We start from the raw sequence: 24421 nt of genomic DNA on the forward strand, positions 1-24421 counted from the left end.
AAAAAAAGAGAAAATATTTTTTCACTCAACATGTATTTAAACTCTGGAATTCATTGCCAGACAATGTGGTAAAAGCAGTTAGCTTAGCGGGATTTAAAAAAGGTTTGGATAGGTTCCTAATTTAATTGAACCCTAACCTGTGCCTTTGTAAGACTGTTTAAGAAAAGCAGGCTGTAAAATAGGCATGAGAGATTTTAAGTCACCAAATCCCCTTTGACCAGGCTATAATTTCTCTGTTAATTTAAGTAACTACTGAACTCCTGAATTGAATCCAGACGCACAGTTTATAGAGAGAATCCAAGCACAATGTAATTAAGCAAACTATTTTTGTGTTATATTCTTTTTAAGTTGAAAGGGTCTAGAATACTTGAGAGGAACTTGTATTTTATATAGATACTTTGAAAGACCAAGCAGTTAGTGCTTAACCAGTCAGCCCTCTCAAAATTTGGTAGCAAGTGTGACAAACATATTCCTTTTCTTGCCACCTCAACCAAATCCCTTATGAGTGAGTTTCAAGAGTGTAATTTTTTTATCAGCTAGAGCAGTTGTATCTGAAATGTTATGTTCTGCTATATTTGTATATGATTTTTCCATGTTTGATGTGGCTAATCTATATATATAAAAGGCAAGACCAACGTTCTATGAAGCCTCCAGCCGGAAGTGTGAAGCGCCAGAGATATCCGGTTTCCCCATGAGTGAAGGAAAACAGCACAGCACGAAATCTCACACAGTGAAGGACTCAGAGGGGGGAGGGGAGAGAGATGCCCTCACTCTCTCTGTAACAAAAACACAGAACAGCAGGAAACTTAACACTGAAGGACTGGACTCGGAGGGGGGAGGGGGAGGGAGAGAGGGCAGGGACACACACTCCCACATGCACACTCTGAAGAAAACCTTGCTAGCCCCCATTTCATTTGCATCAGAAATGGGGCTTTTTTACTAGTGTTTAATGAATTTCTTGGTGGCAGTGTTCTAGAAACCAAGAAATCTATTTACAGTAGGCAGGGTTGTTCAGTGTAGTAAGTCCTCATGTAGTTTTAATGGCAATTTGCTTTGATGATTGATCATTTTATGTTGTTTATATATAATTTTAATGCCTTCATTGCTACAAGTATGTTGTTTTGCGGAGTTAATTGTTTAGTCTGAATCTAAGAAAAAACAATAGATTTAATAGGAGAAAAATAGTGAAAGGCACACAGGTAATTTATTTTTATCGCTAAGCAAATAATAGAATGTGATCCAAGCTGGTGGAGTAAATATTGGGAAACAAGGTCCATGTCAAGACACCAAGTTTACTTAAATTTTCTTTCCAATCCTGTGTGTTTTTCAGCCAAAGAAGCATTTGAGAAGATGGTCAGCCCTATAATAATAGACAACACAAACACAGAGGCATGGGAAATGAAGCCTTACGTTGCAATGGTTAGTGTTGTAATGTCATTGCCGGGATAAAGGTTGGTAACTCACTTGAGTATATTTGAAAGCAGACCAACATTTGGACTATAATGAGGTTCATTTTTGCATTGTGTGTGTATCAAAGTGCTTGAGGTCTGTGGTGCATGGTAGTGTTTGACTCCTCTGCTTTTGCTGATCCCCTTGATTTGGGTGTCTGGACCTTTTTCTGTCACTGTGAGAATGAATGTTGTTTGATCGTGCATTTCTTTGCAGCAGGTGGCATGGTCTGGTTATGTCGTGATGATACTATTTTATATGTTTTTCTGAATATGCCTAGAACCAATGGTTATTGGTGGTATAGAAGTATTTTTAAATTAATTAAGTGTGGTTTTCTCCCATAATGTTTTTATAAGGGTCTGCACTGTAGAATGTGAAAGTGCTGCTTAGGAAGCCTGGGGCTGTTGAGATGAGCTCTTGTGAAAGTGATACTAGTTGAACACTTATCCACTAACATAGTGAGAAATAGCTATACAAAAGTATTGGCAAATGCACCTTCACTGGATTGAGAAAAAAGCAAGTAATTTGTGAGAGAAGGCCTGTAGAGAAGATAATAGAAGAGGCAAGAAAGAGACCAGTGATAACACATGGATTCTGCTGATTTTTGGGCTCAGTGCCTGCAGCCTGGTCCCACCCTGGTTAAAGTGGAGCCCATCATTCCAAAATAGGCCCCCCCTTACCCAGAATGTTGCCTAGTTCCTAACAAATCTAAAACCCTCCTCCCTGCACCACATCGCCTCATCCACACATTGAGACACCGGAGCTCTGCCTGTCTTTTGGGCCCTGCGTGTGGAATGGTGAGCACTTCTGAAAGTGCTACCCTAGAGGTTCTGGATTTGAGTTTTCTACCTTAGAACCTAAATTTGACTTCCAGAACCTCCCTCCCACATTTTCCTATGTCATTGGTTCAATGGGTATGAATAGCTGCACATCATTTGCGTAGATGTAGAACTCAGTGTCCGTTGACCAAATCAGCTTGGCTAGTGGCTTGCAGCAGATATTGAACAGAATAGGTGACAGTAGTGATCCTTGTGGTACCCCACAGGTCAGTGACCATGGTGGCAATGAGGTTCTGCCAACCATTATGGACTGTTGCCTGTCTGATAGGATCTGAACCAAGCAAACACTGTTCCATTGATACCTGTTTCTGCCAGTTGTGCTAACATGATATTTTGATGCACATTGTCAAAGGCTGCTGAGAAATCTAGCAGTACTAACACTGAGGTAAATCCCCTGTTTCGGTTTCTGTGATGATCTTCTAGTAAGGATATATGAGGACTGTTTCTGTTCAATAACCAGGTCTGAATCCAGATTGACGTGGATCTAGCCAGTTTCTCTCTTCTAGCCAGTCATTGAGTTGAACACAGACTGTGCTGCCCAATCCCAATTTGTGTTACTCCATTTTCATTGTAAAGTTCTCAAAGCAAGATATAATCATACAAGTTAAATGTAAGAGTAGGATGGATAGGCGAAGCTCAATGCTCAAAGTGTAATAGAGAAAGTAATACCTTTTTGCATGCATTTTGGAGATGTGCTAGAATAAAACTATTTTGGAGAGCGATACAGAACTATCTTGAACATCTCTTAGGGTAAATGTAAGAGTAATCTCATGAAAAAATATACTTGTAAACTCAGATAAAATATAAATCAAACAATAAAAAATTTGTCCCCTCCGAAGGGACACCACCTTGCAAGTGGTGGAGGGGCTTCCGTGTTTCAATGACTCAGAGGGCTAAGCTGTAGGGTTACCCATATCAGACAGGCCTCTGAGGAGAAACCAGACAAAGAGTGTCCCAACCTGGAGGATCCAAGATGGCGTTGAGGGAGGACGTACGCTAGTTGAGTTCCCGTTTTACACCAGAATGCCTGAAGAAGAAGGCGCGCTCCCAAGAGAATGGGGAAGAGAAAAGGCAAAGCCGTGGTGCTGTCCTCCTCGAACACGGCTGGGGTTCCCACCACTTCTCAGTCTATTTTGGAGAGATTCGGGGTCATAACGTCGGGGATATCGGTTCTTGCTTCGGGGAACAGCAAGGCTTTATTGCCGAATCTCAGTGGAGGGAGTGACTTTGAGTCCCCCTGTTGGCACGACCCCTCCAAGACCCGGAAATATTAGTGCTTCGCTATGGAGGTCAATAATGGAAACACCCGAAGTGGGTTAGGATTTTCATGTGACCCGAGGAGATCCTGGTGCAGCATCGACTCCGGATAATAAACCAACTGGGGGATTGGAGAGTGAGCTCTTCCCCCCCGAAGATATCTGGAGTGGTTTCTGTGAAGAAATTGGACTTGGTGAAGCCAATAATGTCATAAAGGACATACTATAGGAACTGCAGCAGAATGTGAATAACTGTCTTCTTCAGATGTTTAAAATTTTTCACTATGTGAGTTAAATAATTTATATTAATACTTATCTAACAAAGTGGAAGTCCAAGTTATAAAAAGAGACTTTGATTACGGAAATGGCTTCTCTATGAAAATTAGATAATTTGGTAATGAAGAATAGTTATTTTTCTTGTAAAAACTGGAATTTCTGGAGAACCAATTAAGGGAAAATAACTTGAGAATGATAAATTTACCTATAATATCCTATATATTAGCTACTGAATTCTTGAAGAAATATTTCTCCGATACTTTGCTAATACCTTCAGATAGCCACCTTTTGGTGACTAAAATTATATTTCCTTTAAAATCTTCTTTCAGAAAAAAGAGATGTGTTTAACTGACATTTTGGAAAATTCAGAAGTTATAGATATATTATTAGTGACTTTTGTCTTTGATTAGATAGGAACAACGTTTTGAAATTGTATTTCCGATATATGGTTGATTAGTTTTTTGGGATCAAAGATAAATATATTTCCTGACACATCACGGAATCGCAGACTGGGAGGTGTGAAGTCTTGGCTTTTCAGCCAGGAATCATTGCCCCAGGTGGGACCTTCCTAGCACGATTCCCTTGTAAGTGTTTTATTTTCCTTATTACTTATTTGTTTGAACCTAAGAAATTATAGAGTTTGTGGAAACAGATGAAGAATCCTCTGCAGCAACTTCCTTCAGTTACCACTGTACCGGCTGCAATAACCGATTAACCTTCCTCCCTCAGAAAATGTGAAGTGTAAGATTAACCATTTTGAGTTTTTCTTATTTTCTTTAAGATTGTTTTCCTGATCTTGGATCTTCCAATTGTGGACAATTATGTAAATATATATTGTTGAGAGAAAATGTTTTCCTTTTTATATTAATTTCTGTATTTCCTTACATTTATGTGATAAATGTGACTGTAATTAAGTAAAATGATAAATAAAATTAAAAAAAAAAACAATAAAAAATTTGTGAAGTGTATAGTACAATAAAATGAGCATATTTAATAAGATAAAACCATGACAGCAAAACATAAAGACAATTGCAGCAATTGTCTGCAGTTGGTGTATAATTACTGGAACTGGGAAAATTTACATTTTTGGACAGTTTTTCAGTAGTCAAACAGATCTTTGGAGGGTTTTTTCTTTTTGCATTGTGTTTTGGCTTTTGAATAATGGACTGAGAGGGAGAGTTGGGCAGCTGGAAACAGGATATGACAAAACAAGTTCAGGCTCCTTCTAGTTGACCCATTTTCTCTTGCTACTTGAATACTTTGAAGGCAACATAATCTGCAGTTTTACCTTTGCTTCCCCACCATTGAAGATTCTCTGTATCTCCCAGGCCTTTATCGAATTCTGATAACTGTACTCCCATTGCTTTCATTGGGAGACTTCTGCATGCATCTGTAATTCTGTGAGTAGATATCAGACCGTACCTAAGGTGTGGCAAAGAAGCTCTGGGCGTCACATGTCGACATGCAGTATTCCAGTGAATCCAATGCTGAGCCGGTGTTCTGCTGGCAGTATAGTCTTTTTTGTGTCACGGTTACTCCAACTTAATGTTTATGTATGTTTGTTTATTCAATTTCTTGATTATATAACCCTTCAAGTTGGCAATCAGAACAGTTTACAGACTAATAGGAATAGAGGCAGAAAAGAACTACAGGTAGTCCCTGAGGACTGGGTTGAAAACCATTGGTTTAAGAGAAATCCCAAGACACTGAAAAGAATCTACATGTCATTAACGTTTGCTTTGTGTCTATCCAAATCTCATGCTGTAATATCTTGTTCTAGATCCTTGGCAGCCATTTTCTTGCAAACTGGCAGGAAAAAGTAGGAGCTGCAGTACAACAAGAATAAAAGCATGATCACAAAAGTACTAAAGACAGTTGTTTGCATTAACAGTAATTGGAAAGAGAATTTAAATGTTTATATGTTCTTTAATATCTTCAAAAATTTTCTGTTCCTAAGGTGTTTGATAGATGCAATGATAAATCATAGTTGTGGTTAGAAAATTTCTATGTGCGAGAGACATAGCGCATGTATATTGAATGTGGATATCCTGAAAACCAAAGTCTGTCTTGTGGCTCATGAGGATTGGAGTTGGCCAACCCTAGCATAGAGCATTTCCCTATCCTTCGCATGTACCCTGGTTGTGGGGATAAATCACTTAATGCACAGGTCATTTTGCGTTATTGTTTTTGTGTACGAATATGTATTTTGTTGCTTGGTGACATACTTCATACACATACTTCATACACAACTGAAAGACAGTGCAGAGGAGACAGGATAGATGGTGGGAAAAAAATAACTAGCAACAGAAGGCAGAGCAGAGCACTTAGGGAGTAGAAACCCACGAGAGACTTATGTGTTAGGCGGTGAGAGTCTGATATGTACTGAGGGGGAGAGGGATCTTGGGGTGATAGTATCTGAGGATCTGAAGGCGACGAAACAGTGTGACATAATAAAAGTGGTTAATAAATCCCCATAAATTAAGCTCACACATATCCTACTCCTGAAAACTGAAACACTCATTTAGACTATGATTCAGTTTGTTTGACTTTTTCTTAAAATAATGTGCTTCCTATTTTATCACACTCTGTACTAGGTTATGTTTATTTTTTTTAACAGCTTATTTTTCTTAAACTCATAAACATGCAGTTTAAATATAATTGTTGATCGACTTCTAATTAATGTTACTTATCTTACAATCTCAAGGCCTACAATAGGAATCCATAACAAATTATTACACTTCACCACCCCGACCTATTCTGATTTTATCCTTCTATAACTTAGCCTAAGCCTTTTTTTCTCATCCAGAATCTTGTTTGTAACACCAACTGTATCTATCTCCTGGAATGGCGATGCCGTAACAGGTGCTTGTAAGCCACATTGGGCCTGCAAATAGGTGGGAAAATGTGGGGTACAAATGCAATAAATAATAAAAATAATAATAAATAAATAAATAGATAGATCAATAGATAGATCAATAGATGTAGGTGAAACAAAGCATAACACATCAGGATTTATATTCCGCTATTACCTTCACAGTTTTAAGTGGATTACAAACTGAAAGAGGCCAGAACAATATCTGGGATTTACAGTGATCTTCTATAACAAAAAATATAAAAACTAAAGTGATGCTATTCTTTGTTCAGCACGTATCAATGAAAGAGAATCGGTTTCATCCCCCCTCCTAAAATCTAAATAGCTGTAAGAAATCTGTGAAATCTCGCATACCTCTTTTCCCAATTTAGCAGCTTGAAAGGCAAATTTTTTTCACTGATTTACAGCAACGTATATAAACAATATTGCAGTAATTCAATTGTGAAAACAACAACAACAAAAAATGATTTTCTCTGCAACCTTCAACTTCTACTTTTGACTCTTCTCTGTGCTTTGCATTGGCTTCCTGTCAGGAAATGCTGCATTTTTAAAACGCTCCTGTGATAAATTGCCAATTACCTGGGCAACCACAAAAAAAAAATAACTACAAGCGAAACAGTCTTATCACGTTAGCAACTGTTTATTCTTACAAAATTAGCAGCAAAGCAGAAACTAGTTTCTTAGCAAGAATAAGCGGGGGGTGGGGGGGGGAATTGGATACATAAGCAAAAGGGAAAAACAACAAACGACGCACTTACTAAGTCTCTGGCTCTCCAGAGACCCAGGACTGTCAGTGCTCCCTTTGCCTTTCAGACCAGGCATTTATATACAGTTTCTCAGCTCAAAGCACAAAAAAATCTTGTTTTTCAGAAATACATCATCTAGGATATGCCATTCGTTTGGCATAATTGCCAAAAAGGTACATTAAAAAATTACAGTTCCTTAAAGAATACATTTCAGTCCTTTTGTTAATTAAAAATCACACTCAGATCAGATTCACTCCATGAATCACGAGGATAACAAAACATCCAGTGAATCAAAATACTAGCGCTCCCACTTTTTTTGAAAAAATAAAGGAGCAAAAAGGCCTCATACAACTGTGGCAAACAACGACACAAAAACAGGACCGCTGCATCAGTGAATCCACACGCACACAGTTAAAACATTAATCATGGGTCAAAAAACCTCCACTCCAAAAATGAACAAAATAGAGCAAAAACTCTCACATTCAAATAAATCTTCAACACATTGGTGCCATGCAATTACAGTCATAATATATGAGCACTTATCTTTATAGTGCTGTGTCTCAATACACGATCGCTTAGGGGAGGAGGGGTCAAATTTGCCTAGGCCTCCAGGGAGGGCCCAGCACCGGGGGGGGGAGGGGTCTCTCTCTCTCTCTACTGCTCCTGACTGGACCCGGGTGATTGTGTCCTGACAGGAGCAGGAGAGAGAAAACTGGCGCCGGGCCCCCCTTGGAGGCTGGGGAGGACCTGGAGGAACAGACACAGCAGGCTGCTCTTCTTCACAGTCTTAGAAGAACAGCAAAAAAAGTAGTGAGATCAACACGACACTCCCAAGACACCATGGGTACAAGTAATAAAATTTTTAATTAGATGAAAATTAAAAAAAGACTTGACACAGAGCTGTGTTTCGGCGAAAAACACCAGCTTCAGGAGTCTACAAGTCAAGAGAGGTATACAATTATAATACATTCAAATAAATAGAACCTAGAACAGTTACAAAAATGTATAAAACTTAGAACAATCATATAAATGGTAATGACTAATAAAACAATAAGGTGTGTTTTTTTTTTTTTTAAACGGAGACATAAAAACCATGTATTGACAAGATAAACATCCAAAGAAACTGTAAATCACTTGAGAATAATAAGATGAAATTAAAGAAACTCTAAATTGGACCATGAAATAAATAACAGTATAAAATTGTAAAAAACAGAATGAAACTACAGTTCTGTTCATCCTTTTGCCGGATTAAGGCTAATAATTATAGGAGATATCAGGTATGGATAATATATGAAAATAAATGCAGACCTGTTTGTTGTCTATCCTTCCTATAATCTTTTTAGGAAGGATAGAGAGCGGCGTAAAGGTGGAGGAGTAGCTCTGTATGTGAGAAATGATATCACAGCGACTGGAATGACAGGGAACTGGGGAAAGGAAGAAGCAATATGGATCACCTTAAAAAGAGAGGATATAACCTCTGTCCATGTGGGTGTTGTCTACAGACCCCCGACACAATTGGAGGAACTAGATAAAGATCTGATCGCTGTTATTCAAAAGTTGGGGAAGAAAAGAGAGGTGCTGTTGTTGGGAGATTTCAATCTGCCGGATGTAGATTGGAAGGTTCCGTCTGTGGAATCGGAAAGAAGTAGAGAGATCGTGGATGCTTTTCAAAGTGCTTTGCTCAGACAAATGGTGACAGAACCCATGAGGGAGGGAGCGACGCTAGATCTGGTACTCACAAATGGGGATAATGTGTCAAATGTCCGAGTGGGTGCCCACCTGGGCAGCAGTGACCACCAACGGTTTGGTTTGATATGACGGCTGAAGAGGAGGGTGGCCACTCAAAACTCAAAGTCCTGGATTTCAAGCATGCTGACTTTAGTAAAATGGGGGAATGCCTGAGGAAGGAGCTGATGGGATGGGAGGAAATACAAGAAGTGGAAGGACAGTGGTCCAGGCTGAAAGAAGCTATAAATAGAGCCACAAACCTTTATGTAAGGAAAGTAAATAAAAGCAAGAGAAAAAGGAAACCGATATGGTTCTCCAAGCAAGTGGCTGAGAAAATAAATGCTAAAGAGTTGGCGTTCCAGAAATACTGCGAACCGCTATGTGGATAATGATGAAGAAAAAGCAAATTTGCTAAATAGATACTTCTGTTTTCACGGAAGAAAATCCTGGAGAAGGACCACGATGGACTGGAAAAAGTACAAATGAGATTGAAGTGGATAGAGCACCGTTCACGGAAGAGATAAAGGTGGACAAAGCCATGGGATGGGATACACCCTAGGATATTGAGGGAGCTCAGAGAGGTTCTGGCGGGTCTTCTTAAAGATTTGTTTAATATATCCTTGCAGACAGGAGAGGTTCCGAGGGATTGGAGAATGGCAGATGTGGTCCCTCTTCACAAAAGTGGTGATAGGGAAGAAGCTGGAAACTACAGGCCGGTAAGCCTCACTTCGGTTATTGGAAAAGTAATGGAAGCGATGCTGAAGGAAAGGATAGTGAATTTCTTGGAAGCCAATAAGTTGCAAGATCCGAGACAACATGGTTTTACCAAAGGGAAATCGTGCCAAACAAATCTCATTGAATTCTTTGATTGGGTGACAGGAGAATTGAATCAGGGACGAGCTAGGGACGTAATCTACTTAGATTTCAGCAAAGCTTTTGACACGGTTCCCCACAGGAGGCTCTTAAATAAACTGGATGGGCTGAAGATAGGACCCGAAGTGGTGAACTGGATTAGGAACTGGTTGACGGACAGACGCCAGAGGGTGGTGGTGAATGGAATTCGCTCGGAGCGAAAGGTAAGTAGTGGTGTGCCTCAAGGATCGGTGCTGGGGCCGATTCTGTTCAATATATTTGTGAGTGACATTGCCGAAGAGTTAGAAGGTAAAGTTTGCCTATTTGCGGATGATACTAAGATCTGTAACAGAGTGGACACCCCGGAGGGAGTGGAAAACATGAAAAAGGACCTACAGAAGCTAGAAGAATGGTCTAAGGTTTGGCAATTAAAATTCAATGCGAAGAATTGCAAAGTGATGCACTTAGGGAGTAGAAATCCACGGGAGACGTATGTGTTAGGCGGGGAGAGTCTGATAGGTACGGATGGGGAGAGGGATCTTGGGGTGATAGTATCTGAGGATTTGAAGGCGACGAAACAGTGTGACAAGGCGGTGGCCCTAGCTAGAAGGTTGTTAGGCTGTATAGAGAGAGGTGTGACCCGCAGAAGAAAGGGGGTGTTGATGCCCCTGTATAAGTCGTTGGTGAGGCCCCACCTGGAGTATTGTGTTTAGTTCTAGAGGCCGTATCTTGTTAAGGATGTAAAAAGAATTGAAGCGGTGCAAAGGAAAGCTACGAGAATGATATGGGATTTGCGTTACAAGACGTATGAGGAGAGACTTGCGAACCTGAACAAGTATACTCTGGAGGAAAGGAGAAACAGGGGTGATATGATACAGATGTTCAAATATTTGAAAGGTATTAATCTGCAAACTAACCTTTTCCGGAGATGCGAAGGCAGTAGAACGAGAGGACATGAAATGAGATTGAAGGGGGGCAGACTCAAGAAAAATGTCAGGAAGTATTTTTTCACAGAGAGAGTAGTGGATGCTTGGAATGCCCTCCCACGGGAGGTGGTGGAAACGAAAACGGTAACGGAATTCAAACATGCGTGGGATAAACATAAAGGAATCCTGCTCAGAAGGAATGGATCCTAAAGAGCTTAGACGAGATTGGGTGGCAAAGCCGGTGGTGGGAGACGGAGATGGTGCTGGGCAGACTTATACGGTCTGTGCCAGAGCCAGTGGTGGGAGGCGGGGATAGTGCTGGGCAGACTTATACGGTCTGTGCCAGAACCGGTGGTGGGAGGCGGGGCTGGTGGTTGGGAGGCGGGGATAGTGCTGGGCAGACTTATACAGTCTGTGCCCTGAAAAGGACAGGTACAAATCAAGGTAAGGTATACACAAAAAGTAGCACATGTGAGTTTATCTTGTTGGGCAGACTGAATGGACCGTGCAGGTCTTTTTCTGCCGTCATCTACTATGTTACTATGTTCATACACAACCCACTGAATGTTATTACCTAGTAAACTTTCCTTTTCATGTACCGAGACTGGTCCATTCCTGTGAGGTGTCCTTTCCCAACCAGTAGATGAAGGTCGAGTACCTGAACTGTTTCAGAAATATCACCGTTATATGGGCAGGTGTATGCTGGAATCCTTTAGTATTTCTCTACCTCCAGCAGATGGTGAGGTTGGGCTAGTTCTGTGTAGGTTAGGTAGGCCTGACCCCCTTGGGTGGCAGTCTATGACCTGTGTACCTAGGACTGGTCCCAGTAGAGCAGAGAGCAGTTATGATTTCTTGCCCTACGCTTTAGCCTACTGGCTGTCAGCTCACTGGGCTCTCTGGCACAGGTCCTCTAGGATCCCTGTCAATAGAAGATCCTCATTTGAAGGCCCCTTACCCTACCCAATCCCCACCCTTCCAATTCAGACCACTGTAGAACAATTAAAGAAACTCAGCAAATAACAAATGAGTTTAAAGATAGGTTTAGCCTTATCCTAGATGCTTTTAAAGACTGTCTAATTCTGGACGTTTTTTTGTTCTGCCCTCAGGAAATCGTTTTGCTATCCTTTATCCTATATAATAATTTGCACCTCCAACATTCTACTACTACTACTACTACTATTTAGCATTTCTATAGCGCTACAAGGCGTACGCAGCGCTGCACAAACATAGAAGAAAGACAGTCCCTGCTCAAAGAGCTTACAATCTAATAGACAAAAAATAAATAAAGTAATCAAATCAATTAATGTGAATGGGAAGGAAGAGAGGAGGGTAGGTGGAGGCGAGTGGTTACGAGTCAAAAGCAATGTTAAAGAGGTGGGCTTTCAGTCTAGATTTAAAGGTGGCCAAGGATGGGGCAAGACGTAGGGGCTCAGGAAGTTTATTCCAGGCGTAGGGTGCAGCGAGACAGAAGGCGCGAAGTCTGGAGTTGGCAGTAGTGGAGAAGGGAACAGATAAGAAGGATTTATCCATGGAGCGGAGTGCACTGGGAAGGGGTGTAGGGAAGGACGAGTGTGGAGAGATACTGGGGAGCAGCAGAGTGAGTACATTTATAGGTTAGTAGAAGAAGTTTGAACAGGATGCGAAAACGGATAGGGAGCCAGTGAAGGGTCTTGAGGAGAGGGGTAGTATGAGTAAAGCGACCCTGGCGGAAGACGAGACGGGCAGCAGAGTTTTAACTGACTGGAGAGGGGAGAGGTGACTAAGTGGGAGGCCAGCAAGAAGCAGATTGCAGTAGTCTAAACGAGAGGTGACAAGAGTGTGGATGAGGGTTTTGGTAGAGTGGATGGATGCCTGGGTTCGTAACATCCATTTCCACTCATTGCCCCACCCTCGTGTCAAAACGTAATGATGTCAGAGGGCGGAACAATGATGGGGAAGGGGAACGCTGGAGGCGAGATGATGTCAAGAGGAGAGAATCACGGGACATGAAAGGCAGGGCAGAGGAGAATTGATGGACATGGATGGGTTGGGAGGACAGTCATATTCGCCCCGTATAAGAGGCTTGGGGAGGCTAAGTTTCTCCAGCCCAACCGTGACCATCCCCTGGCTGCTGCCCCCCCAATCGCAGGGCTGCCTGGTGCACAGTGCTGCACCCTTCCCAATTATTACTTATCATGACAGAACATTTCTCCTAACGGTTCCCTTAAAAACATAATCGCCATTACATGATAACCTTGCTAGCTCCTGTTTCATTTGTGTGAGAAACGGGCCTTTTTTACTAGTAACTAACATAAAATAACAATGACAACGTGGATACAGCAGCTGATAGCCGCCTTGCTTTGCAGGAATGTTGTGGGAGATGAGTGACTCTATCTCGCTAGCTCCTCCGGTGTTTTGGAAGTACCAGTGTGGCGGCTGCGCAAGGAAAGGGTTCAGCCTTTTGACATCATGCCGTCTCCTGTCATATTAAACCTCTTTAATCAATAACAAAACTTGTCTTGAGAGCAGAGAATAGCTTAGAGGGGCGGAGAAACAAGCAGGCAGCCAATTGACTGGGGAAAACCCCTGTGATGTCAGTTGGGAGGCTTTCAGCAAGTAAGAGATTTTTTTTTCAATAGCAAACCAATGTGGAAGAGCAGAGAACAGCTTAGGGGCCAGAAATGAGCAGTCAGCCAATCAGGTGGGGGAAGCCCCTGTGATGTCATTGGGGGGGGGGGCTTTCAGCGAGGAGGAGGTTCCCGAGTGAAATCACCAGGGAAGGCAATTAAGGTGCAGGAGGAAAGTGGAGCCAGCATCAGAGTTCTGCAGGGAAAAGGAGACGGGGACAGTGGAGTCAGCAAGTACTGCAGGGGAACGGAGAGAGTACAGCAGTGGGATTCCTGGGCATGCGCAGAACATGGACACTTACCGAGAGACTGTTCTGCGCATAATTTAGGTGCTAGGTGCTTTTCTTAATTTATGTGAATCTCATTTGCATGCGATTTTCTTTGAACCTTGCTTACTATTTAAAAATCAATAACTTGTGGATCTAAAAGCACATGGCTTTTAATGGGGCTTTTGAGCATCGGCTCCTGAGTCTCCAAAGAAATTCACACATAAGTGCAAAGTACAATCATTGGATTCTCTGTTATTGAAAGCCTTTGATATCCACTTTTCAACTTTAAAAGATCTATTTTCTCATGGGCCGATGATCAGAAGCAAATGCAGGCACTAGAGACTGTTAGCGCCATACTAGCGTTTGCTACTGCCCCATGATCAGAGCGCCCGAGTGCATGGAACTACTCGCTCGTGGGCTCTGAATGCAACAAGCATGGAAATGCATGCAAAACAGGGCTCTTACTGCAAGTAGCATTCAAATGCATGCTAAAGCTATTCATCCCCAATGATCAGTGACCAGCGCTCGCTGGCTGTGGCAAACCCTGTGCCAGCTTGGAGCTGATGTTAGGGTTTACAGACCATTGGTGAGGAATGGTGAGCCCTGTCCAGCATGCATTTGTATGCTAGCAGGTCCCCATTCCCCTCAGTAGCCCCCCCCCCCCCAGCAGAAACCCCGACCAGAGCCCCCTCCAGCGACAGGGGGCTGGAGGTCCGGCGGACCTCTGGTCTCCCCGACCCCCCCTCCCCCCCGTGACACAGGTTTGGGAGAGGGTTGGAGATCTTGCAGGTCTCTAACCCCCCCCAGCATCCCTCAGACATCCCTGGTGGCCCTGTGGGCCGTGAGTCAATCCCCCCCACCTGGTGGTCTAGTGGCCCTTCTCCACCCCTACCTTCAGTTGGAAGGGGGAGGTGGCTTCTCTCTTCCATCGGCACTTGAAAATGGTGGAACCCAGCCCTGCCCAGTGCATCCTAGGATGTGCTGGGCGGGGTTTCACACTTCATTATATGGTGTGAAGCCCTGCCCAGCGCATCCCCGGATGCGCAGGACTGGGAGCCGCCATGTTCGAAGCGGCGCCGATGGAAGAGGACGGAAGCCACTTCCCTCCTCCACCTGAAAGTAGGGGTGGGGTGGGGAAGGGCTGCTCGACCACCAGGTGGAGGGGATTGACTCGTGGCCCACTAAGCCACCAGGGACTTCTGAGGGATGCTGGGGGGGGGGGGGGGGTGGAGACCCCAGCGGATCTCTAGCCCCGCCGAACTTGTGTTTGGGGAGGTTGGGGGGACCTCCAGTACCTGTTACGCTTGGCTCAGGGCGGGGGTGGTTGAAGTCTTGTGGTCCCGTGGACTTCCAGCCCCTGAGTTTGACAGGTCTTTGCTAGGATTTACAGGCAGTCTTACCCAGTCTCCAATCAGCTAACCAGGAGTGCACAAACTTTACCCCCTCCTGACACAGACATATGGAGCTCTTTTAACCCAATAACATAGGAGAGGCTTGATAAAATCTTAAGAAGCCTTCGACCAAGTACCTGTTCCCTCAACCCCTGCCCATCAAAGATAGTGCAGCAGGCAAGCAGGGGCCTCATAAAGGTGCCACAAAACTTGCGAACTCCTCTCTTTCTAATGGGCAATTACCAACAGCATTAAAAAGGGCAGTAGTGCGTCCTTTGCAAAAGAAGAACATCCCTTGACCGGTCAGTATTTAACATCCCATTGCTTGGAAAACTTATAGAATAAACATTTTGTGTTTAACTCATTGATTTGCTAGAAGAGAGAAACTAACTAGATACATGTCAGTCTGGATTTAGACCCGGTTATGGAACAGAAGCAGTCCTTGTATCCCTACTAGATGATCTTCACAGGACAAAGACAGGGGATTTACCTCAGTGTTAGTAACTGCTAGATTTCTCAGCAGCTTTTGACATTGTGGATCATGATATCATGTTAGCATGACTGGCCGAAACAGCTATCAATGGAACAGTACTTGCTTGGTTCAGATCCTATCAGACAGACAACAGTCTATACTGTTTTTCAGCCCCTCATTGCTACCATGGGCACTGACCCGTGGAGTACCACAAGGATTGATACTGCCACCTGTTCCATATCTACTTCAAGCCACTAGTCGATCTGATTCAGTCGATGGACACTCAGTTCTACATCTACGTGGATTTTGTGCAGCTACTCATATCCGTTGAACCTGACTGATCCACAGCCCTGAATAAATTGACTACCTATTTAACATCAATTCAAGAATGGGCTCAAACAACAAACTTTGCATGAACCCACATAAAACCAAGCCTCTATGGGTTCCTAGCACAAGTGGGCACATACCGGACATCACAATCTTTTGGGGGGAAATACAAATTCCCTCTCTAATCACAAGTCATGAACCTTGGAAAACAGCTAGATTAAACACTTAGCTGATCCCCCAAATCCAAGCAACCTTCAAGAGCTGCTTCTATAATGTGCGACTACTACGCTGCCTCTCTTATGTTGAGAAGGCTTGTCACAGTTGTGCAGGCCACGATAACATCAAGTACTGTAATGCACTCCACCCTGGTCTGACTACAAAGGATCTGTACCAGCTCCAATTGATTCAGAATGCTGCAGCAAGACTAAAGGTTGTAAGCAACACAACCACATTACACCACTTTTACAAATCCTTCACTGGCTACCAGTACAATACAGGGCTAAATTTAAAACTCTGACCTTCAAGGCCCTTAAAGGAAATGGCCCAGAGTACTTGAAGAACAGGATCTCCCTCTACACACCTCCAAGATCATTAAGTTCCTCCCAAGGAGTATCCCTAACAACACCTACTCCAAAGGACATCTTGCGATTGTGATACCCGTCAGCAGTGGTGTGCTGGTAAATTTTTAACAACAGGCTCTCTCCCCGGTCCACCTCTGCACCACCCGTCCACCTCTGCGCCCCCCCCCCAAAAAAAAAAAAATTGCAGAGCTGGCTATAGCCGGGGGGGGGGGGGGGGGGGGGGGGGTGGCAATGCATTACTCTCTCCAGGAAAAAAAAATTAAATGATCACAGGTTCCAATCTAATTCATGTTTCATGTTGGATAAAATGCCATATATAAGTAAATAAATATAAACTTTTAATGTTGAGCACCTGATTCTCAAAGTGAACATATTCCAAACACTATAATGAAAATAAAATGATTTTTTTTTCTACCTTTGTTGTCTGGTGACTGTTTTTCTGATCATGCTGGCCCAGTATCCGATTCTGCTGCTATCTGTCCTCTTAACTCCGTTTCCAGGGCTTCCTTTCCATTTATTTCTTTCCTTTCCTCCTTTCTTCTTCATTTCTGGTCCTCAGCTTCTGCTTATTTTCTTCATCCATGTGCAGTTTTTCTCCTCTCTTCTTTTTCCCTCATCTCATCTCCTTCCTCACTCTTCTCTCCCCTCCATCCATGTCCAGCATTTCTTCTCTCTCCCCTCCTCTCCCCTCCCCTGCATGCACCCATGTCCAGCAGTGACCCTCCTCTCCCCTGCCCTGCATGCACCCATGTCCAGCAGTGACCCTCCTTTCCCCTGTCCTCCAGGCTCCATCCACCCATGTCCAGCAGTGACCCTCCTCTCCCCTGCATGCACCCATACCCAGCGACCCCCTCCATCCACCCATGCCCAGCAGCGACTCCCTTCCCCCCTGCCACCCCCCTCTTGAGTTGTTTGGCGAATTCTTCTCCTCCCTCCGTCCCTCCAATCTGGTCCCTCACCGCCCACTTGTTCTTTGAATTCTACAGGGCAGGCAGTCTTGCCTGCCCGCTTCCAGTGCTGACTGTCCCCCGCTGCCGATTCGCGCTTCAAAATGGCCACCGAGATCTCGCGAGACCGCCTCTGGAAGTCTCGACGGCCATTTTAAAAACGCGAACCATCAGGGGAGGACAGTCAGCGCTGGAAGCGGGCAGGCAAGACTGCCTGCCCCGAAGAATTCAATAAACAAGCGGGCAGTGAGGCGGATCCGGAGGGAGGGAGGAGAGCCAGAGCCGGCTCGCAATTTTCAACAACCGTCTCGCAAGCCGGAAGAAAGTTTAACAACCGGCTCTTGCGAGCTGGTGCGAGCCGGCTCCAGCACACCAGTGCCCGTCAGTCTTCTCGAGAGTAGCCCCCAAACTGAGGAATGCACTCCCTGAAAGACTTTGCTTAACACAAGAATATCGACTAAAGGAAGCAGATGAAAGCTTGGCTCTTTAACCAGACCTTTAATGGAAGAAAGAAGTAATTGCTAGTCACACACACTTGTTTATCCACTCTTACCCTAGCTAAGATATTCAGTCACATTTCTGACCTCATGTTCAACTTCCTTTAAATCAGTTCCTTTATTTTCTAACTCCTGTTACTCTCTCTTGTATAATATGTGTTCCATCTTTGCTTACACCCTATGCTATCTATTAAAATGTTTTATTGTGTTTTTTTTTTTTTTGTACCCTGTGCTTTCCCACTCATGGCAGGCTCAATGCGGCTTTAGGTATTTATTTGTACCCAGGGCAATGGAGGGTTAAGTGACTTGCCCAGAGTCACAAGGAGCTGCCTGTACCTGCAGTGGGAATCGAACCCAGTTCCCCAGGACCAAAGTCCACCACTCTAACCACTAGGCCACTCCTCCATATAGTAATATAGTATACTATGCCATACTTGGTATTGTTATTTGAGCATTTTTACAGCTGTAATTGTCAGTTGCTTATGTTTGACTTATTCTTGCTGTACACTGCCTTGAGTGAACTCCTTTGAAAAGGCAGTAAATAGAAAAGGAGGAGGAGAGGGGGATGGTCGTGAGAATGGGAGTGGGAGGCAAGCTGGAAAAATGGAGGTAGAGTAAATATGAGTACTAGAGAGGGAAGGAGGAAGAGAAAAAAGAAATAGACAAGGTGACGAGGCACCACCAAAGGTTGTGATGCACCAAATGAGAGAATCCCGTTGGAAAGCCTGCCAAAATAGCCAGGTCTTTTTTTGAAAGCAGTTAAAAAGGGCTCTAAGCGAATGTAAAGGGGCAGGGGATTCCACAGGAAAACATAACCTTTTTTTTCCTTCTACTGCTCTGCAATTTCATGCATGAAAGTAATGAACAGATCCAGGCACTGAGGCACTCCACTCAGCTTCCTTGAGAGTGAATTTTGTTTACCCCTGCCCTCCCCTTTCCCCATCTCCCCCCATAAGAAAAACATGACACAACAGAACAAATTTATAGTATCTTTTCATTGGTTGTCTGCCTATATTCTAGGAATCTGCCTGTGGTGCATCCACAGGGAAATAAGAGGTCTGCTGCAGGCAACTAAGGGGGAGTGATCAGTGGTGATAGACTACACCATGAAGTTACATATTAGTATATTTCAAACATATAGAAGGAATGGTTTTTTCACTCAATACATACTTAAACTCTGTAACTCATTGTAAGAGGATATGGTGAAAGTACTACTACTATTACTACTAATCATTTCTATAGTGCTACTAGATGTACTACTACTTATCATTTCTATAGCGTACGCAGCACTGTACACATTATATGCAGGTACTTTCTCTGTCCCTAGAAGGCTCACAGTCTAAGTTTTTGTACCTGGGGCAATGGAGGGTTAAGTGACTTACCTAAGGTCACAATGGGATTGCAGTGGGATTGAACCCAGGTTGCCAGGATCAAAACCAGCTGCACTAACCATTAGGCCACTCCTCCTGATCTTAAAAAAGTTTAAACAAATTCTTGAAGGTAAACCATTGGGGGAAACCATTGCCTATCCCTGGGGTAAGTAGCATGGAATGTTGCTACTTTTGGGGATTTTACCAGGTACTTGTGACCTGGATTTGCCATTGTTAGAAACAGGATACTGGGCTAGATGGACTTTGTCAGACCCAGTAAGGCAATTCATAATGTTCTTGTGTTCTTAATATGTATGTATGTATATTTTTTAGTTTATCAGGTATTGGTCTCTTAAAATGTAAGATTTTGTGTTTGTTTTCTTTTCAATATTTAGGCCATGCAGCACAGATACAGAGTAGTGTTTCGGGAGCCAGATACCTGGTGGAAGTTTAAACCAAAGGAACTTGAAAGGTAAAAAAAAAAATAAATTACGAAGGATTACAGAATATAAAATATGTGCAGGCTTTCCCCAAAGTGGTAAAGCTTCCCTAATTGCAAAGGCATAAAATACAAGGCGCTGCACGCATCAACCTTTTCTTACTTAAGCACGCAATTCTGGAATATACTACCACGCAACTTGAAAACAATCCACGAACTAACCAACTTCCGCAAACTACTGAAGACTCATCTCTTCGATAAAATTTACTGTAAGGAGCAATACACATGAAGTCCACACTCACTATTCCAGAAATACACCAATACATTCTTTTCTGAACTCTCATCCCCCGTAATCTTATCACACTTAAACCTTCACTCACAGAAAATGTTATACCGAATGTTCTTTTGCTAAGGTTCTATCACCCTACCAATTTCCCGTTGTCTCTTTCCATTGTTCTTTTACTTGTCCTATTCCCTAACGACACCTTGACTTTGTCTCGCTTAACTTCTCACAATGGAATCCATAACTGATTGTAACAAACTGCATTTCCATTATTTACAATGTATTGTAAGTCACACTGAGCCCGCAAATAGGTGGGAAAATGTGGGATACAAATGCAATAAAATAAATAAATAAATAAATGGCTCTTTCTTTGGAGGATTCAAAAAGACTGAGGGCCCTGTTTACTAAGCCACACAAACTTTTTAAGCTAAAATTTAGTGCACGCTAACGATAGAGACACCCATTGAAATATAATGGGTGTCTGTATCAGCGCGCGCTAAAAAGGTAGCACGCCTATAGCGCATCTTAGTAAACAGGGCCCTGAATGTCAACAACCTTTATTTTTATTCAGACTGACTGCTGTTTTCTCAGAGTCATTGTTATCTGTGAAATGTCATTTGCTCCTTTCAAATTGAGTTCCTCTCTGTAGAAGTTTTTGGATTAAGCATGTCCATATACTTTTTTAGCTTGATGTTTTGTAGAGGAGACAACCACTATTTTATATCCCATCACAGCCCCACGTGTAAGTGAAAACACACAGGCAACTCTTGAACTGCTGTGGTTTTTCACTGTTTATACCTTGCTCTGGTGGACCTACAATGGCAACAAATATAACTTTAATCCTGTTTCAGTCTTTTCCTCCCCCCCAACCAATCTCTTCATCCACCATGACTCCGCTAGCTTTTGGGGTAAGGAGTTCTGTGCTTCAGATCTGCAAACAGGCCAAATTTTCAGAGTATCTGAAGTGAATATTTATCCAGTATTTGCACACATTTGGTTTCTCTGCAGCTCTATAGAATTGACAGGGACTACCCAGATGAACTATGGTCCACAAGAACTTCTGCAAAGGCTGAGTCCTTCAGTGCTTTTTCATGCCAATGAGGAACAACCTTGCAGTGTGACTCTGCTGGTCCTTTTGAATCCAAGTAAACAGCTCATTCCTTATCATCCTGCTGGATCAGTCCAGACCAATGGATCATGTCACCCTACTTGCAGACTGAAACAGTGAAGCTGAACTGATGTCACTAGCTGACATCACCAGTGACATCACTAGCTTAAAAGGGGTTGCAGCCTGGAACTGGTCAATATTTCTTTGCCCCCAGCAGATGGTGTATGTTGGAGTAGTACAGCTGGATTTTTCTGTTCAGGCCTGATTCCCCATTACTGTGGTCTGCAGCCCTGGTGGTAGTCTGTTCGTTGGTATTGGCTCCCAGGGATTAGTTTACTGGCCTTTTCTTAGTTGAGCCTGGAGGATTCCTGCCCTCCATAGACCTGAGGCTCTGCCTAAAGACTCTCACTTGGTGTGGTTGATTTTTATGTTTTTTTCCATGATTTTCCGCCCTACTCCCCCACAGGATTGTGGTCGCTAATTCCTTCTGGTAGGGGCCTCTGTAGAGCCATTAAGGGTAGCAGAAATACCAGCAGTTTTGGTGTTCCTGTTCAATAAAGTTGCTAAAAAAACAAACGTTAAATGGAGTAGAGCAAGGGTTGTAAAGAGAATCTCCAGCTTTGGTGAATGTGTTGAGGATCCCTGTAGAGGAGGGGGAGGGAGAGTTGGTGCTGGTTCTTGAGTCTGGGCAAGAATGCCAGGTGGCAGGTACCGCAGAGTGAGTGAGAGTTGGTGAGTTAGCAGTGTCACTGGCTCCTGTTACCTACTCCTACTTCTGAGAAGTTCTGAGAGAAGAGGACATTTCTCTGGTAAGTGAACACTATTTTGCTTTGTGCTTTGGGAACTTAAAGATTGGGGTTTAAAGGAGGAATTATAGGTTAGTGATAGGCAGAATAAAATATAAAAAAGCAAATTTTATCAACTAATCTCATAGTCTTTTCCCCTTAGTTTTAAACTTGAAGTTGTACCACAGCAATAACAGCAAGCCTCTAGCAGGCACTGCAGGATCTAGTTTAGCTTTCCCACCCACTCTCCCCAACACCCACCCACCCCTAGGACAACTCTTCATTTATAGTCAGTTATTGTAATTAGGATAACAAGCAAGGAGTACTCTTATAGAGTTTTAAATACATTTCATTACCATCTAAGAAGGAAACTACATAAATCACACAATATACCATATAAACTAAAAGACATTGTTATTTTAGGCTAATATCCTTAATACTTTAGCAAGTTTTAAATTATTGAAAAACTAAAAAATACTAGGATGGAGTCAGCAGTCCAGCAGCGAGAGGGATGCTAGCCAGTCTTTTGCATTGAATGTCACATGTATGATTATCTCCCAGTTGATGAGCGGTTATATATGTGTGCCCGATGCAAAGAGCTCCTAGCTCTCAGAGAATGGGTCTGTTCTCTTGAGGGAGACAGAGAGGTACATAAAGGAGACCTACAGGGATGTTGTGGAGAAGTCCCACCTGTGCTACCTTGGAGGGAGGGAGCATCACCCTGGTGAAGTAGGAAGTATTCCTGTAGCCAGGACCTGCCCATCAGGGATGTGCTATCCTCTCGCACCGAGGGTATGTCTCCAAGTGCTGCCCAAGAGGGAAGGGTTAAGTCAACTGTTGTAGTTGGTGATTCAACCATTAGACATATAGATAGCTGGGGGGCTGGTGGACGTGAGGATCGCCTGGTGACTTGCCTGCCTGGTGCAAAGGTAGCGGACCTCATGCATCACCTAGATAGGATTTTAGATAGGGCTGGGGATGAGCCGGCTGTCTTGGTACATGTGGGTACCAATGACATAGGAAAATGTGGGAGAGAGGTTCTGGAAGCCAAATTTAGGCTGTTAGGTAGAAAGCTCAAATCCAGAACCTCTAGGGTAGCATTTTCTGAAGTGCTACCCATTCCATGTGCAGAGCCCAAGAGACAGGCAGAGCTCTGGAGTTTCAATGCGTGGATATGACGATAGTGCAGGGAGGAGGGTTTTAGATTTGTAAGGAACTGGGCAACGTTCTGGGGAAGGGGGAGCCTATTCCGAAAGGACAGGCTCCACCTTAACCAGGGTGGGACCAGGCTGCTAGTATCGGCATGTTAAAAGGAGATAGAGCAGCTTTTACACTAGAAACTGGGGGGAGGCCGAAAGTCGCTCATAGGCGCATGGTTCCGGATAAGGTAACTTTCAAAGATATCACCAAAACAGGGAAGATAGGGTATCCTGATAGTGAGGTTGCAAAAGAGACCATAGTGGATCAGGTGTCCTTAAATAAAAATAAAAATCAGACAAAAGATTGCAAATTAATACTGTCAAGTACTGAGCATGATGTAAATAGGTGCAACAAACATAGTTTGAAATGTCTATATGTGAATGCCAGGAGCCTAAGAAATAAGATGGGAGATTTAGAATATATTGCATTAAATGAAAAATTAGATATAATAGGCATCTCTGAGACCTGGTGGAAGGAGGATAACCAGTGGGACTCTGCCATACCGGGGTACAAATTATATCGTAGTGATAGGGTGGATCGAATTGGTGGAGGGGTGGCATTGTATATTAAGGAGAGCCTTGAATCAAATAGATTGAAAGTTCTGCAGGAAACAAAACACATCTTGGAATCACTATGGATTGAAATTCCATGTGTGAAGGGGAAAGGGATAGTGATAGAAGTGTATTACCGTCCGCCTCGCCAGGATGAACAGACGGATGCAGAAGTGTTAAAGGAAATTAGGGATGCAAACAAACTGGGCAACACAATAATAATGGGTGATTTGAATTACCCTGATATTGACTGGATAAATGTAACATCAGGGCATGCTATTGAGGTAAAATTCCTTGACGAAATCAAGGACTGCTTTATGGAGCAGCTGGTACAGGAGCTGACGAGAGAAGTAAAAATTCTGGACCTGGTCCTTAGTGGAGCGCATGATCTGGTGCGGGAGGTAATGGTGCTGGGGTCGCTTGATAACAGTGATCATAATATGATTGGATTTGATATTAGCTTTGAAGTAAGTATACATAGGAAATCAAATACGTTAGCGTTTAACTTTAAATAAGGAGACCATGATAAATTGAGAAGAACGGGTGAAAAAAAACTTAGAGGATCGGCTGCGAGGGTCAAAAATTTACATCAGGTATAGATGCTGTTCAAAAACACCATCCTGGAAGCCCCGGCCAAATATATTCTGCGTA

General features: G+C 43.1%; 1 protein-coding gene across 2 annotated transcripts in view; it reads left to right on the plus strand.

Annotated features, from left to right (window-relative positions):
* The window catches only part of N4BP2 (NEDD4 binding protein 2), a 274364-nt gene that overhangs the window by 112975 nt on the left and 136968 nt on the right, over positions 1-24421 (plus strand). For both annotated transcript variants that reach the window (XM_030191320.1, XM_030191321.1), the window contains exons 5-6: positions 1331-1419; positions 19800-19876. In XM_030191320.1, coding sequence (XP_030047180.1) covers positions 1331-1419; positions 19800-19876 — 166 coding nt within the window. The remainder of the gene's footprint in view (positions 1-1330; positions 1420-19799; positions 19877-24421) is intronic.

Source organism: Microcaecilia unicolor, chromosome 2 (genome assembly GCF_901765095.1).
Source record: "Microcaecilia unicolor chromosome 2, aMicUni1.1, whole genome shotgun sequence".
Classification (NCBI taxonomy): domain Eukaryota; kingdom Metazoa; phylum Chordata; class Amphibia; order Gymnophiona; family Siphonopidae; genus Microcaecilia; species Microcaecilia unicolor.